This window comes from Malus domestica, chromosome 15, assembly GCF_042453785.1.
Source record: "Malus domestica chromosome 15, GDT2T_hap1".
Classification (NCBI taxonomy): domain Eukaryota; kingdom Viridiplantae; phylum Streptophyta; class Magnoliopsida; order Rosales; family Rosaceae; genus Malus; species Malus domestica.
This window is the reverse complement of record NC_091675.1, coordinates 38,162,483-38,179,530: the sequence shown is the minus strand read 5'-3', so window position 1 is coordinate 38,179,530 and position 17,048 is coordinate 38,162,483. Positions and strand designations below refer to the sequence as shown.

Sequence of the window (17,048 nt, the reverse complement as noted above, 5' to 3'; positions counted from 1 at the left end):
AGGTTAAATCTCACATTTTCCACCAATGTCCCTCACATTGCACAATTTCTCAAACAAGGCTATTGTCTCAATTATTTAATGTCATTTATGTTATAGCTGCATCTAATGTCTCGTTAGACTGCCTACGTACCCTAAACAGGGATCAAGCCATTCGTAGTTCGCATCAATTATTTGTAGGTAACATGCATATGGATATACTATGACATAATCTAAACTCAACCATCTCGTAGTACTTTAGAACATATAAATATATATAACATGGCACAAATTGCTTAATTCAATTTAAAAGTATTTTTGAAATTATCAATCATGTATATATATATATATATATATACGATAAAAAGGAAAAGATCCACTCACCTGGAGTCCGCCCTACCATTTTCCTAGCATGTACATCGAGGCGTCCCCGACGAACGGCACCCAGGACAATTTTTTAAACCACATCTCAGAATCCTTATCAATAGATCATGTAACTGACGTAAAACACATCCCTAAAGACGTTTTAGAAGGATTTGATACTAATTGATCAAAAGTCAACCGTCGGTCAAAGATCGACGGTATGGTCCATAACTCTACGTAACTCGATTCGGAAGATCCGCTCTTCAAATTTTCGATCAGAAACTTTCAAAGATCCTTATTATGTTTCTAGAACAACGTCCTAAGGTTTCATTACGATCCAACAGTCAAATCTCCGCCAATTGCCAAAATCAAGTTGCAGTCAACATTTTATTTTATGAACTTACAAATTCAATTCGGGAAGATCCGTACGTTGGATTCCTAATTCGTAAGTTTCTATGGTCCTCAAATATTACGTACCATAATGTATTAAAGTTTGGTGACGATCAAACGATCGGATCGTCGATTCATATTTTTACCAAATAACATGACATAGAGAATTTAGATTCCAACCATCAACCTAAGTCATACAGTTACCAAGCACAGAATGAACTCAAGGCATCTAATTTAGCCTAAGAATGACATCGACGGCCCACTGGCCACGCGCCGCCGTGGGTGGTGGTCGGCTGCCCCGACTTGCCGAAAAATCCAACTATTTCTAAAAATTACCAAATTTTACATAAATAAAGATCTCGATGAGTAGAACAAGTTTTATACATGTGGCTAAGTCCAATTTAGCCGGGAAAGGCTCCAATTTCACTCAAACTCGTCGGAAACCCTAGAATGGGTGTTTTTCGATTCTTCCTCTCCGGTGCTCCGCCGCCCCAAACCTTGTTTGGGCATTGTTCCTGGCCTCAAGAGGAGTGGTTTGATGGTGGTGGTCGACGATGGTAGCTGCAGGAACGGCAGAATCGCCGTCGTGTACACCGAAAAGCCGACAAGCTCAATCTCGTTGAAATGAGAACCAAAACCCATCAAATTTGGGTGGAGATACAAGCTGGAAGGTCGCCAAGCTGTATGCAAGTGGTGGATCACCTTGCTTCGCCGGAGAAACGACGATAAAGCAGTCAGAAAACATGGAGGAAACGGGTCGTCATGCAGGTCAGGAATGGGATCTGGATTGGGTGGTCTCCTCTCTTCTCTCCCTTCCCTCCTTTCCTCCTTTCTAATTGGTCACTCATTTTCTTCCTTTTTTCCGATTGGTCTCTCCCCCTTCTCTGGTTGCTCTCCCTCTCTTCCGTTATTATCCTCTGATTGGGCAGCAGCCCTTTCTTTCTTCTCCTTACTTTTTTCCACTCACAGCCACACACGTGGCTTCCCTCCTTTTTCCGATTGGTCTCTCCTTCCCACTTGGCGGGAAGTTTTTAATTAATTTATATCTAAACTTTAAATTACTAATTTCAAACGTCCGTAACTATACTGATATAACCCGGACTCACAAACGGTTTTCGCCTATGCATTCGTACCAACGAGTACTACTCAAATACGCTAAAAGAATAAGTCATACATTTCTTTAGACGATGATCAACGAAAGTCAAAGTCCTTACCTCTAGAGGCATTTTCGTCAATTCCCTCGATTAAAATAAATAAAAAAACGAAACTTCAGGGACAGGTTGACACAATTCCCATTTTTCAAAAAAAATAGGGACACCCTCTTAACCATTAGATTTGGCTTTAATGAAATTCTATGGTTGAGATTAAATCACAAGCCATATAATCTCAACCACAGGATTTCATTAAAGCCAAATCTAACGGTCATGAGGATATCTCCATATTTTTTGAAAAATGGGAATTCCTTCCCTTAAAGACTTCCTATATATATGTTTTATAAAATGTGATTTGGAATATGGTCTTGTTTCAGTTGTTTCTTAAATATGCATATACTATCGATCAGATTGTGAATAATACTTTGCTATTATCGCTGAGCTTGTTAAATTAATTTGTCATCTGCTTGAATGCAAAGTGGAATTTGTTTGCTTTCTGTTGTCGAACAGAAAGATGAAATAAAAATATCATTGTTACATTGTGAGATTGAATAGTTTTAGTGCAAATAAAAGGTTGGAATTTCGGCTAGAGGTTAAGATTTTTGTGTAGTTGAGCCGATTCTTGGTAGGTACCAATTCCTAGGTAAGCCCAAGTGCACAAGGTTCTTTTAGACAAGACTGGCGACAAAGAAATTGGCAAGACGACTAGCAAAATTGGGTAATTTAGGAATTATTTTGTTTGGTGATTTCGAATAGTTTTTTTTACTGGGAATAGTACGGTATGGGATGTAAAACTTTTCAATGAATAATTATTTGAAATAGGGGATTAAGTGATGAGTTTTGTATTATATTTTGTTTATGCATTATTGATTAAACTCCATCATTTTTTGTATTGAAGGTATAAGTTCCTATTGAGCTTTTAGCTCACCCTAATTAAATTTGTGTAGGTCATGGACCGGGGAACTAGTAGTGTATTTTGTGTGAAGTGTGAAGCAGTGTATGTACATACATAAGTGAAGAAGCTTGGGTGTTTTCTTCTTCTTTTTGTTATTTTGTTTTCTTTCTTCATTTTCAGATTTCTTTCATCGTTTTTTTGTTTGTTGGAGTAAGGGACTACTTGTGTGATCTTTTGAGTAGTCTCAAAAGTAATTTCGAATGTAAAAGTACTTTAATAAAGTTCATGTCTCCACAATCTCTCTATGTATAATTATAATTTTTATTTTTATCTTCATATTTTAATTACTTTAGATTAGCTCATTTAATTAAAGTTTGAATCACATCTAATTTCCGGGTTTATTGGGCGTGACAAGGTGGTATCAGATTACAGTTTGTCTAATTGTTTGTTTCATTTCTTGATGTTAGTATCTGTTACTAACAAATAATAAGTTGGCTTATACATATGTAAATAGGATGATCGTATATAAGAAATTAATTCCATATTCTCATCAAATCAATATAATTTGTATAACTACAAAGTAGTTTGGGAAAACATCGATCTCTTATATACTATTAGTCAAACCGTTTAATAAAGGCTAGTACAATATCCATAACCTTAAACATAGTTTTGAGATTAATTAAAGTTTAATTTTCAACTACATGCTGATGTATATTTGAATCGGTAGTATTTGTTACAAGATTAACATTTGTCCTTCTACTTTTACATGGTGTATAAAAGTTGGTTATTAGAATTGTGAATCTGCTATAGTTGAATTGATTTTGACATGATATATGTGCATAAATGAGTATATGGTATTAAATTGGGATTGGACTTGAAAATTTGGACGGTGGTGGTTTTATCTTGAATACTCCAGTTGATGGCTTCACTGTTGCAGCATGATCTTTGGTTCGTTTTAGTTATTTCTTGGACTTCTTCATGTTATAGTTGTGCGTTACCTTATGAACTTATAAAGTAATGCAAAATTGTCGTCTTTGTCTTGTTATATTATGCCAGGATATGTGACTTCTGTTTATTTCATGTACTACAATGTGATTTCCCTTTTCTGTTAACATGTTAAGAATTAACCTTTATATGTTATTTATTGATTTATAACCTTGAATTTAGTTGTTTAGGATGAATCCTCCGTTCGATTCGGATTTATGTGATGGTTTTAAATTAATTAGGTGTTGATGCTTTAGAACTCTATAATGGTGATTATTATCATGCTTGCCTTCGTCATGAAGCATATAGTAAAATGGTTAATGACATGATGATTAATTGTTAGAAAAATAAAATTAAGACAAATTTTTCTTTTTTAATTTTCAACCATAACAGTGTTTAATTGTTAGAAAAATAAAATTATGACAAATTTTTCTTTTTTAATTTTCAAGTTGTTAAAAAACACATAGACGGGTGAAAAATGAGTAAATGGTAAAAAAGAAATGATAAACGGGTTTAAAAATGATAAATGGGTAAACGGGTACTAAACGGTTACGGTTAAATGGGTACACGGTTATGAGTATGGTTAACCGTTTATAAACGGTTATGGGTATGGGTATAACCGTTTAGACAATTACCCAACGGGTAAACGATTATGCGGGTATGAGAATAAACGGTTATGGATAAATAACCGCGGTTACCCGCCCGCCATAACCGTTGCCCATCCCTAGTCAGTCCACCTCCTGTCATCTATATTAGTTCGGATGAGGAGAGTTCACTTGGAGCTTCAGAGAGATTAGGACCATTTAGAGCTATTAAGTCTGTTTCAGACGACTGATGTTTTAACAAGTGATTGTATGTTACATAGGTAGTACAGCTAGGGATGGGCAACGGTTATGGCGGGCAACCGTTTATGCTCATACCCACATAACCGTTTACCCGTTGAGTAATTGCTTAAACGGTTAACCATACCCATAACCGTTTATAAACGGTTAACCATACCCATAACCGCATACTCATTTAACCGTAACTGTTTAATACCCGTTTACCCGTTTATCCTTTTTAACCCGTTTATCTTTTTTTTTTTTTACCATTACCCCTTTTTCACCAGTCTACATGTTTTTTAACAACTTGAAAATTTTAAAAAAAAAATTGTCATAATTTTCTATTTTTTTTTTACAATTAAACACCGTTATAGGTACATTCATCTTACATTTTCATATTTTAATTTTTTAAGTCCTTACACCATTCCAATAATTGAAATAATAATTTACGGACGATATTTTTAACTGTTACCAATGAAGGTAAAAATAATATTTGCTAAGTATTATTGGGTTACAAAAATTGTTTAGAAGACATTTCTATCAAATCATTTATGTCAATTTCACGGTTACCCGCAAGGAATTTAAATTAATTTGGCCAATTCCTTGATGATGAGAATCATCATTCCTGTAGCAATGTTATTGAGAGAAGGACCGATGAATTCCTTGCTAATTTATTGGGTGCTAAGTATTATTGGATCGAGAACATAGTTTGTGTTAGTTTTACATACATAAAATAAATGGGTAAACGGTTACCCATTTATAATCGCGGTTAATACTCATAACCGTCCATTTAAATTTCGCGGGTAAACGGTTATACACATAACCATTTATTTATCTAAACAGTTACCCATAACCGTAATCGTTTAATTTAAATGGACGGGTAACCGCGGTTACCCATAACCAATTGATATTTGCCCTTCCCTAAGTACAGCTGGCATTTTTGGTGTAAATAGCTGCACGCCTAAGTGATGAGCTTAGGCACAATGTGTAGCTAGAAGAAGGACTAAGAGTTGAGATTAAGGAAAAAGTAAAGCTTTTTAAGTTGACAATATATAGCCCCAAAGGTAGTCCAAGTTGTACTTTTCTAGTCTTCAATTCTTGGGCCAAGATATTGTTTGACCCTGGTGCTAGAAGACCATTTATTCTACATCTTTTGCATCCACTTGGGATTAGAGTCTGAATTTATGAAATTTCCATTATTGATTGAATCTCCTTTCGTGGATTGTGTGCAAGTCATGCACAATAGATATATCGCATCATAAGCTTGAATGTGATTTGGTGTTGTTGGACTTGTTGGATTATGATGTAATATTTGGAATGGATTTGGTCAATGATTTGAAGGTATTACTGATTGTGTTAAGAAATTTGTGACTATGACCATCTCTGCTGGAGAAAAACTTAGTTTTATGGGAATAAGAGTGTTCCAAAACCTGATTCAGTTTTGGATAAGACAAAAGTTGATTACGTCAGAGCAATCGCTCAAATGATGTTGGAGGGTATAAGTGAATCCAAAACTAAATTTATGCCAGTAGTAAGAAATTTTCTTAATCTATTCCCATAAGACTTGCCTGGATTGCCACCCATTCAAGAAATAGAATTTTCCATAAGACATATCCAGTGCATCACCCATATCTACACCTTCATATTATGGCAGCAGTGGAATTGAAGGAACTAAAAAAGCAACTTCAAGAACTTCAAGAGAAAGGTTTTATTCGGCCTAGTACATCACCTTGGGGTGCTCCTACACTATTTGTAAAGAAAAGTGATCAAACCCTTAGGTTGTGTATTGATTGCCATTTGCTAAATAGAATTACTATAAAGAACAAGTATCCATTGGCTAGAATGATGATTTATTTGATCAACTGAAAGGTGCTTGATATTTCTCAAAGATTGGTCTTTGTTTTGGTTATGATCAACTTCGAATTAAACCAGAAGATATACCAAAGACAGCTTTCCAAACTCGATAGACATTACGATTTTTGGTTATGCCTTTTGGTTTAACGAATGCACCAGCAGCATTCATGGATTTAATGAATCGAATTTTTCAACCTTACCTTGATTAGTTTGTTATTAAATTTATCGATAACATTCTCATCTACGCTAAGACCGAGAAAGAACATGAAGAACATTTATCTATCTTACAGACTTAGAAGGAGAATAAGTTATATGCTAAGTTAAGCAAATGTGAATTTTGGTTGACTGAAGTGAAATTCTTAAGACATGTCATCTCAAATAAAGGCATTGTAAAGGATCCTTCAAGAGTAGACGCAGTGTTGAATTGGATTGAGCAGAAAAATGTACATGGCATACGAAGCTTCCTAAGTTTGGCCGGCTATTATAGAAGATTTGGTAAGGATTTCTCTCGAACAGCCATTCTCATGACCAGGTTAACACACAAGGGAGTTAAATTTATTTGGACTGGTGAACGTGAAGAATCATTCCAAGAATTAAAAATTCAATTAACAACTGCACTAGTGTTAAATCATTTCTGAAAGAGATGCCGGTTACATAGTTTTCACTGATGCATCATTACATGGACTAGGATGTGTTTTAATGCAATCTGGCAGAGGAGTTGTTTATGCTTCCCGTCAACTAAAGCCACATGGAGGAAATTATCCAACACATGAGCGCTTTCATAATCCTACCCAACAGTGCTAATGAGCAGAACAGCAATTAGAGAGGAAGAAAGCTTAAATCCCAAATCAGAGACGAGAAATTTGAGAGTTAAAAGAGGGTGATGCTCGACTCAAAGAACAAAATCACTAGAAAACAAAGGGTTAAAAGGAAAGCCCGGTGCATATGAGTTTGTATGATCGCATCTAGAGTAAACACTACGGTGGGATAATTAATTGACCACTAAACATTAATTAATATAAAAAGAAGGGTTGGGGCACAAATTTCCACGGTTGTCATGCATTCGATGTAATAATATTACATGTGTAGGATCAAACTAGAAAATTTGGTATCCTAAAACAAACAGACTATCCTTGAACTAAAAACACTCGATGCATGTCCGCAAAGACTCTTCCGTTCCTGCATCTGAGCAGTTGTTTAAGCTCCAAACTTGGCCTCGTAAACTTGTGGTTGCTGCAGCAGACACCAAAAGCCGATGAGAAACAAGATTATTCATGAAACGAAACCAAAAGAAAAGGGTGCGTCAACGAGAAATCAACTTCGCAGTTAACAGGGAGCGCCAGCTAACTAAGATCTACACTACATCCTCAGTTTTGACGAAACTTTTAATTAAGAACAAAGTCAACTCAAACTTATTGTCAGAAAAGTTTCCGAGTGCTATAACAAAGAAGTCCAAGAAGAATACTTGATATCTTAAATTATAGGTGCACACACTCATGAGATTGGATTGGAGTATTAAGGCCTCGTTTGGTGCATATATTGGCTCGGAATAGATAATTCTCCGATTTCAAGGAAAATTGAAGGTAGATTATTCATTTAAAGTGGTTTACAAGATTGGAATGGACAAGTTATCTTCATAAGTAATACATCTTCTACCCTCTAGTGGGTCATAATTTCTTCATTTCTCCCGTAACATGCCTTGACATTAGAGAGATCCATTTCAATCCAATCTTATGCACCAAACGAGCCCTTACATTTATTTTTTCAGATGCACACAGGAATTACCAAAAGCATACTCGACATCAGAAATGGAAAGTTACCAAAAACATACTTGACGTCAGAAAGGGAGAGGCACGTTACCATGAACAGGGCTGAAATCAGCCTTCCCGCAAACCATCTCAAATGCATTGCACGTTGAGCTGCAGCAGCTGCTTCCACAGCTTCAAATCGCAAGTACACGAAACCAGCACTGTTTCTGTATCCAAACAGATCAAATTAGGAGAAGAAAGCCTAATTCAGTTTTGAATTTACCTACTCCCTGACATATCAAACACAACACATGTATGTAACTAGTACGAAAGAACTGCCTTTGTACTCTTAAGTAGCTTTTCATATTATCAAACAAAATAAATATTTGAAAATACAGAAGATTTTGGAAAAAAAAAAAAATCTTTGTTTCTTAACCAGGATTTTATATTTCATCATTCAATGTGACAAATTATTTATTTTCTTGAAAAATATTCAACGTAACAAAAATTATATTAGTTCTCATTGTTACAAGGGTTTTGAGAATAGAGGCCTCAACTAAAAATTATTTATTCTCTTGAAATAGAGGCATCTACTAAAAATTATTTATATTTCCATGTATTTCGTATGGTCTTGCAGTGGGCTCCTTTCCGTTTCGATGCCTCTATTCTCAAGCACAACCCTAGAAACTGAACACCCGACCCTTGTTGAATTGGGTTGGGGTGAGAGTTGAATCTCCCTTGTCAGTTCTACTTTCCAATTTTCTCCACCCTGTAAGGTGAGACTGGTTGGAACTTGGGCCCATCCCCAAGTTTGCAAAGTATTTCATAAATATTAACAGCATCTTGCAATAATATTACACAAACAAGACATTCATATAATAATTGCATGCTTAGTATTCATATTTAAGCACTTACTTGTCCACATAAATATGCTTCACCCGGCCATATTTTGAACATTCTTCTTCGACATCTTCTTTAATGTCTACATCAAAATCTGGCTCCCTCTGCAACATGATACTGAATTTTAGATTACAAATTTATTTAGGGAGGAGAGTGAACAATTATTGCAAAGAACACCGACCTCAGTGGCTGGATCGAACATATTCTTCAGTAGTAGACATTCGCTGGGGTTTCCAACGGGTTCATTGACTGCAACTGCTGCTGGAAGAATAGGAGCAGAGACTGCAGCTTGACCATTGATAGGCAACGTAACAGCTCGTTGATTAGGAGCTGCCCCATTCAGCCCAGGAACTCCAATAGACCCCGCAATACTGCCAAAAGGGAGACAATCAGAAATAGGAAAACAAAATAATTAGCAGAAACCAGTGAGGAAATATGGATGCGAACCTTGTGGCAATACCAGAGCGATCCAGCTTCTGCATTAGCAGTGCTCTAGATTGGGCATTTAAAGACTGCAAAGAAAAGCACTTAACATTAGAGAGGAAGTTTCTTTTGTAAAAATTGGATTATTCAGTAATATGTATACATGCACATATAATACTACATGCATAGTATTAGATATCTATGCAGTTAATAAAGACTCCAAGGGCTGACCTAAACCCCTGTGTGTGTGTGTGTGTGTGTAGAGTATTAGATATCAATAACCTATTTTTTCTAGGTGTCTCTTTAAGATTGGATACAATATTTTATCAGGGAATTGTTATTTGCACTCCAAAAATCTAATTGTGCACTCCAAACTATCTATATTTAGAAAGAATACTCTTACGAGGAGTCAAAATTAAATTTTTGGAGTGGCAATACTAGTTCCCTTTTGTAAATACTCTTTATCAATATATTTCGCTCAAAAGTCAACTTCCACCATTTAGTCAACGCATTGATATTTTATTAATATTCACATTCATTTGACATTCAAATTTTTTTCCTTTGAATATACGTGAACGGAACATAATGACAATTTTGAAACTCACCAAGCCACCCCCATCATCATCATCAAAGTCTGCAGATTTTGCTCCAGCCTCTTGAGATCCAACATGATCTGTAACAGATGAAACCTATACACAAAGTGTCCAATAAGTGTTCGCCATGACTCCTCACAAAAAATAGCTACCAAAGTTCTAGCTGTTGACAAGCAGCCACCATAGTGTAAACTAGGAACTTTAAATATTCAACTTCCCATCATAACTTTTACAAAAAATACAAGCCTACCTTGATAGTTCGACCAGCAATCTCCAACTTTCCATTCAAACTTTGAGCTGCCTTTGCATGTTCTAGATGAGCAAACTAGCAACATAACGAACAAATAAATAAGCACCAACCAAACATAAAAATCGTCTAAACATACAATGAGAAGTAAACACTGACTTGAACAAAGCCAAAACCCTTGCACTGTCCTGTCTCAAGATCAAGGGGAAGTTGCACAAGTTCCACTGGTCCAAATGGTTCAAAAATCTGAGCATTCAACATAGAAATATATGGTTGTGAGAAAAATAACTCAAAATATATAACAGAATTCGAAATCAGGAATACTAGTTCCAACTGCTGTCTAGTCCTAGTTTATAGCATGGTCTCCCTGACCCTGAGTACAGCATAAAATGTGATACTTCAATAATCTTATCTATGATTCTACTCATGGTGTCTATAATTAATCCTACAGAATGACAGTTCATCAAAGCCTAGCACTTCCTTGCTTACTTTCTTTTGTGTTTACTGTTGTGAAAGTATTCATTTCACATGTACACATATGTAGCCATCCAGTAGTTTACAAATATATACGTCAGCTTAAATTTAAATACATAATTATATATAGGGTTTAGCACAACTAAGGCATGGCATTTTTTCCATGGCCCTGCCGAGAAAACCGCCCAGGCTAGCCTTGAGACTAATTTTTTAAAACATCAGTGTGTGTGTGTGTGTGTGTGTGTGTGTGTGTGTGTGTGTGTGTGTGTGTGTGTGTGTGTGTGTGTGTGTGTGTGTGTGTGTGTGTGTGTGTGTGTGTGTGTGTGTGTGTGTGTGTGTGTGTGTGTGTGTGTGTGTGTGTGTGTGTGTGTGTGTGTGTGTGCGTGGGCGCATATTTAATCTATATATGCATATATGCACATAAGGGAGAAGTGAAAAGGTGAAACTTTCATAAACCCATATAAAGACCCTTGGTTATTAAATTGCTAAGAGACCCCATATTTTAAAAGGAGGGTAAATTTGTAAAAAATATTTTTAGATTAAAAAAGTAAAAGGTATTTAAGTATATAAATATATACTGGGGAGTATTTTCATTTGTTTTTTATTTGGTCTATTTCATCTCATTATCTTTTACATATAAAGAACTTCATTCACACACACACATATAAATATATATTAGAACATTAAACCTAGATGAACTGAGCATAAATACCTCTCTAAGGTGAGTCTCAGTCATGTTAAAATGCAAGTTCCCCACATACAGTTTCCTATCAACCGCACCATATGGCCCAACAACGCCTGCAGCCCCACTCGTGGCGTTGGACTGAACAAGATTCTTTTCAGCTTCCGAAGGTTTCACCATTACAGGTTGCCCCAGAAGTAGTTGGCCAGAGAGAGCTATAGCCATTGGCACAGACATTGCATCATAGAACTCAATATACCTGCAAATATCAACGGGCTTTTACAGTAAGTTTGATGGAATATACAATACCATAAGTATTCTAATCAAAACTTACAAAGCATATATCCAAGATATGTAGGGAAACAAAAACTCTAGGGCATAGAGCTCAAGCTGAATTTCTTTTGATGAATCTGATGACTCATAAAAGAAAATGTTAGCTCATCACAATAAAATAAAGAAAACAACAAATATTTCATTAAAAATTGATCTATTAATGAAAACAAAAGAATACGGCAGAATGGGGGGAAATTTGAAGCAAGTCTCTTCTAGTTCACTAAGAGCTACAAGTTTGATAATGAAGATCCCAATCACAAACAGTAAAATTACATGTACAAACATACATTATACATATATAATGTAGCCTTAACTAGGACTGGAAGATCACAGAGATGTCAACCAGACTTGGAGCTTATGAAACACTGGAACCAAGGGAAATGGAGATAAAACTCTCCACTGACCCTACCCTGATAAATTTTACCAATTAAAAAAAATACTATCATAAATAAATATCACCAAATGGAATGACCATTAGATGAGAACTTTGAAAAGGTGCACTGGGATTCAGAATGGAGCCCTTATAGCACAAAACACGAAGACGAAGAAAGCAGGAAAGGATATAAAATAGGTTTCTGTCATCTACCTTGAGTACGCAGCATGAATTGATTAAACATGAGTGCAAAGTATTCCCACCATCCCTCATCATTATCGCATTGCTAGTTTATTAAAGAATACAGTTAAACTTGATTCTAAAAGGATGATATACTAACATCTATCTTACAAAGAACACACACATGTCTATGATACAGTTTCATTCAAATGCACATACCCAACTCCTTTTGACCGTCTAGAATTCCTGTCCATGATCAGGCGTACATCCCTCACCTGAAAGTGAAAGAAAAAGAATTAGACAGTGTCAGATCGCTTAGAAATTTATGTACTTGAAAGAAAATTGGCTTATACATAGGCTTCAGATATTGACACTGCATGACAGAACACCTAGTTTGGGGTGTCCATAAGATGCCCACATAGCTCATTCGTACATTTTCACTCACCCCACATACACAGAATGTTGAGAGAATAGAAACTCATTATATTACTCGTAACTGAAGGCAGAGGAGCATGTACTGCAACAGGAAGCAAATGCATCTCAATAACATGCAATTTGAAGAGCGTCTATTGCAACAAGATTGAAATTATTCTTAGATGTGTAGAAGTAACCAGAATCATAATTCATGCAGGTGTCATAAAATGAGGAATAAAGGTACAAAATCCTGGTTACATCAAGTTTTCCTTATTTTAATAAGGAGTCTTAATAATTACTTTTAAAATGAAGAGCATTGTAGTAATTTTATTTTAAACTGACTTACGAATACTAACTTTTCTCTTTTTTTCTAACCAAAAAAAAAGTTCTGTAATAGTTAAAACTCACACATGCATAGCATGTGTATGCTGCTACTAATATATAACATATTCGTAAGGAGAAGTAAGAAGAAAAAACATCTAATAATGTAAAATAAAGAAAGAATGAATGGAGTTAAGCCAACCTTGCCCGCTTTTGAGAAGAATTCATAAACATCTCGTTCAGCTGCCTTCAGTGGCATCTGTCATCACCAGATTATTAACCAAACAAAAAATAGTCAGATATATTGCAAAATGAAAATCATAAGGTTCCACAACTTCGGAAATTAGGTTCAATTAAAATTTTAAAATTAAACAAAAACTAACTTGATTTTAAAATTCTAACAGTTGAAACGAACTCTCATGTGTCTCATATTGTCGTGTTTTTTTAACCAGCTCATTTCTGACTATTTTCCTGTGGATGTGAACCATTAACAACATTTACTAAATATAATTTCCCAATCTGCAATCATATTACCAAAGCCATAAGTTCTAGGACACCTTACAGAAGGAATTTGGCCTAAGAATTTATTGCAGATATAGTAAACTTTCTGAAGAGCAAACCAGATACCTGGTAAGCAAAAACAGTTCTCTGATCCCTTTCCGGATCAGCTTCTGGCTCCATCGCTTCCTTTTTGTCTTTAAACCTCCTGCTATTTAAATGCCATTTGTCACGGTTCAATAATTTTAAACTTTATTGTAATTAACCACTTTCAAATGAAATGTTTAAGTATTACTTTACTTAAGCCAGACAAATCCATTAACAAAAGCATTTTGAGACATTTGGTATCAACGTTCAGTGACATTGTTGGACATAAAATAACAATGAAAGAAGAAATTATCCTATTCATCATTGTATTTCCAATTGTAATCTCTATTAGCAAGAATCTTGATAATTAAGTGAAACTGCTGAGATGCACAATATCCGGTGTACTAAATGAAATTGAATACTTTCTTCATTACAAAAATCCAACATTTTCTCCAAAACAAAACAGTTAAGTCCGCAGCAAGTAATAATCAACAGTGAAAAAAAGAAAAGGGTATAATGTCGATCTATAGGAAATAGTACCAATACCGAGCACAGAAAGACATGGAAAAAATAAATGAATAACCAGCCAAAACTAAATTCCCTGAGACTATAACCAAACATTGTAGGAACAATGCATGATATGTTGTTCCCACAAAACTATTTACATTACCATGTGATATACACATCCAAACACTAGCAACGACACGGATGAGCAACAAGTAGAAATACCAGAAACCAATAAAGGTATGAAACTACGAAACCAAACAAACATAAATTAAATAAACTGAAGCATAAGCCCATCGTTCATATGATTACCTGCTCTCCCTCAGCTCAAGCTCTCGTTCCCTTTCTCTAATTTCCCTCTCCCTATCACGCTCCGAGCGGCTCCTACTTCTGCGAGACCGCTCTTTATCTTCTCGGTCACTACTTCTGCGAGGCCTCTCTTTCTCTTCGCGGTCGGAGCGGCTTACGCTCCTCCTAGACCTCTCTTTCTCCTCTTTCTCTCTTCTGTGTCTGTCCTCCCTCTCTCTCCTATCTCTCCTCTCTCTTTCCTTTTCCTTCTCTCTTTCCCTCTCCTTATCCCTCTCCCTCCGCTCTCTTTCTCTCTCCTTGTCCTTATCCGCATCCTTCTCCTTGTCTCTGCTACTCCTCTCTCTGTCTCTCTCTCGCTCGCCGCGATCACGATCCCGTTCCTTATCCCTTTCGCTCTCTCGGTCCCTCTCCCTTCCAGTCCGATGGTGCCGATCCTTCTCGCGCCCGTTCTCGTGCTCAGCCTTTGACCTCTTACTGCTCTTCCTATCGTCCTCCTCGCCGCCCACTGAAACGTCGTCGTCAACCTCTCTCTTCCTGTAGCTCTTCTCGGTGCCTTCCTTCTTCGTTTTCTTCTTCGGATCCCGCTCGTCGTTCTCCTGCACAGTCTTCTCCAGGTAATCGTACTCGTCGAAGTCCATCCTTAGCTCCAGAATTGCTCGCCAACTTCTCCGAGCTAGGGTTTGTCGAAACCCTAGGTTTAGCACAAGGGGAAGAAATCAAATGGTGTGACTGTATTGTGAAATTTTGTAATTCCAAGGTTTTGGAAAGGATTTGGTTGGTCGCTGCTGCTGTTCTCTATAAATCTAATCTGGATTCTAAAAGGCCCAAGGGAGAGAAATCCGTACCATTTTTCTGTGGCAATGGGTCAAAGCCCAAAGTAGCCAATTAGGGCATTCATGTCGTTAGATTTTTGTTACAATTTTCAACCATTCATGTAGTGTCATGTGCCATTATTCATTGGTAAAATTCGATCAATTTTTTTTAAGATTCTCGAACATTCATTTAGTGCCACATATCATTATCCAATCTTATAATTTTCTCATTTTTCTCCATAAAAAACCTTCAAACCACCATATATACTCACACCAAGCCTTCTCCATCTCCCTACTCATCTTAATTCGTAGATTTTTACAAAACAAAGTACTTTAAAACAATGGATAACCTGAGGAGGTTGCATGAGAAAGAAGAACGAGAAGACGGGGGAGAAGATAAACAACGAAGAAGGAGATGTGCCCAACACCGAAGGCGTAAAGAAGCATCAACTCTTCAAGTGGTGCAAGTGATCGCAGCAGTCAGTCACCACAACCAAGAAGCAGGTGGCTCAAGCATTGGTCGTGCACCCAACCTCAACTAAGGCAGGGAAACTTGACGTGAGAATCTATTGCAATGTTACTTTATTCCAAATTGTTTTTACCCGGCAAGTTATTTTTGTAGAAGATTTAGGATACGACCGCAGTTGTTTAACAAAATCATGGTTGCTATTTCCAACCTTGATAATTAATTTGTACAAAAGAAGAATGCTGCGAATAATTTAGGTCTTCTTCTTATGCAAAAGATCACAGCTGCCTTGCAAATGCTTGCGTATGGGGCATTTGTATACACGGTTGATGAGATAGTGAGGATTGGGGAATCCACTATTCTTGTGTCCCATAATAGGTTCCGCATCACAATCAAATATCCATACACCACGTAGTACCTTTGTCGACCCTCACTAGCAGACCTCAGAAAGCTTATTCAGAAAGTTGAGGGTCGAGGTTTTCCTGGCATGACTGGAAGTATTGACTGCATGCATTGGCAATGGAAAAATTGCCCAAGTTCATGGAAGTATTGATTGCATACATGCATTCACAGGGTCAACAATTTTAGAATGGTTGCATCATTTGATACATGGGTTTGACATGCATTCTTAGGTGTTCCATGACTCAAAATGAATGAAATGTTCTTGGTCAATTACCTATTTTCATCGACGTGTTGAGGGGAGAGTCGCCTCAAATTACGTATGAAATCTACGATACTGTGTACTCGAGGGCGTACTATCTAGCCGATGGAATTTATCCCTAGTGGTCCACTTTTATCAAGACAAAGGCAAATCCACATACAATGAAGGAAAAAACTTTGCAGCAAAGCAAGAGGGGTACAAGAAGGATGTGGAGAGGTGTTTTGGTATACTTCAAGCTCGTTCGGCAATCATTAGAGGGTCTACTCAACTATGGAATGATGGGGCACTTCGAAGCATCATGATGACGTGCATCATCCTCCATAACATGATTGTGGAAAATAAGTATAATTATGACGAAGAAAATTTGGACAAAGACACGGTGAATAATTCAAAAGCTAGAATTTATCAAGCCCATGACAACACTGAAGAACCTGCCCAGCACGATCTTATAGAACAAGATCAACGTTACCGCAACATGATCATTTAGTGTTACCACACCATACATTCGAATTACATCAACAAATAGCGTCAACATGACTTGATTGAGCACATGTGGGCTTTGAAACTTGCTCAAAACATGTTACAACTC

At 36.6% G+C, this 17,048-nt stretch overlaps 1 protein-coding gene across 4 annotated transcripts; it reads right to left on the bottom strand.

Moving 5' to 3' along the window:
* Positions 1-7,429: 7,429 nt before the first annotated feature.
* Positions 7,430-15,397, bottom strand: LOC103401826 (uncharacterized). 4 transcript variants are annotated; one of them, XM_008340539.4, is made up of 13 exons: positions 14,524-15,397; positions 13,750-13,831; positions 13,325-13,381; positions 12,607-12,662; positions 11,532-11,760; positions 10,505-10,591; positions 10,349-10,423; positions 10,111-10,194; positions 9,530-9,594; positions 9,264-9,453; positions 9,098-9,186; positions 8,295-8,409; positions 7,430-7,667 (listed from the first exon to the last, which is right to left on the bottom strand). In XM_008340539.4, exons 1-13 carry the CDS (start codon positions 15,156-15,158, stop codon positions 7,632-7,634), a joined length of 1,800 nt encoding a protein of 599 aa, XP_008338761.1. In that variant the 5' UTR covers positions 15,159-15,397; the 3' UTR covers positions 7,430-7,631. The 4 variants fall into 4 exon arrangements, with proteins under 4 accessions (XP_008338761.1, XP_008338763.1, XP_008338762.1 ...); XM_008340541.4 differs by having other exon boundaries at positions 8,295-8,403; XM_008340540.4 differs by having other exon boundaries at positions 13,750-13,828.
* Between the last annotated feature and the right edge of the window lie 1,651 nt (positions 15,398-17,048).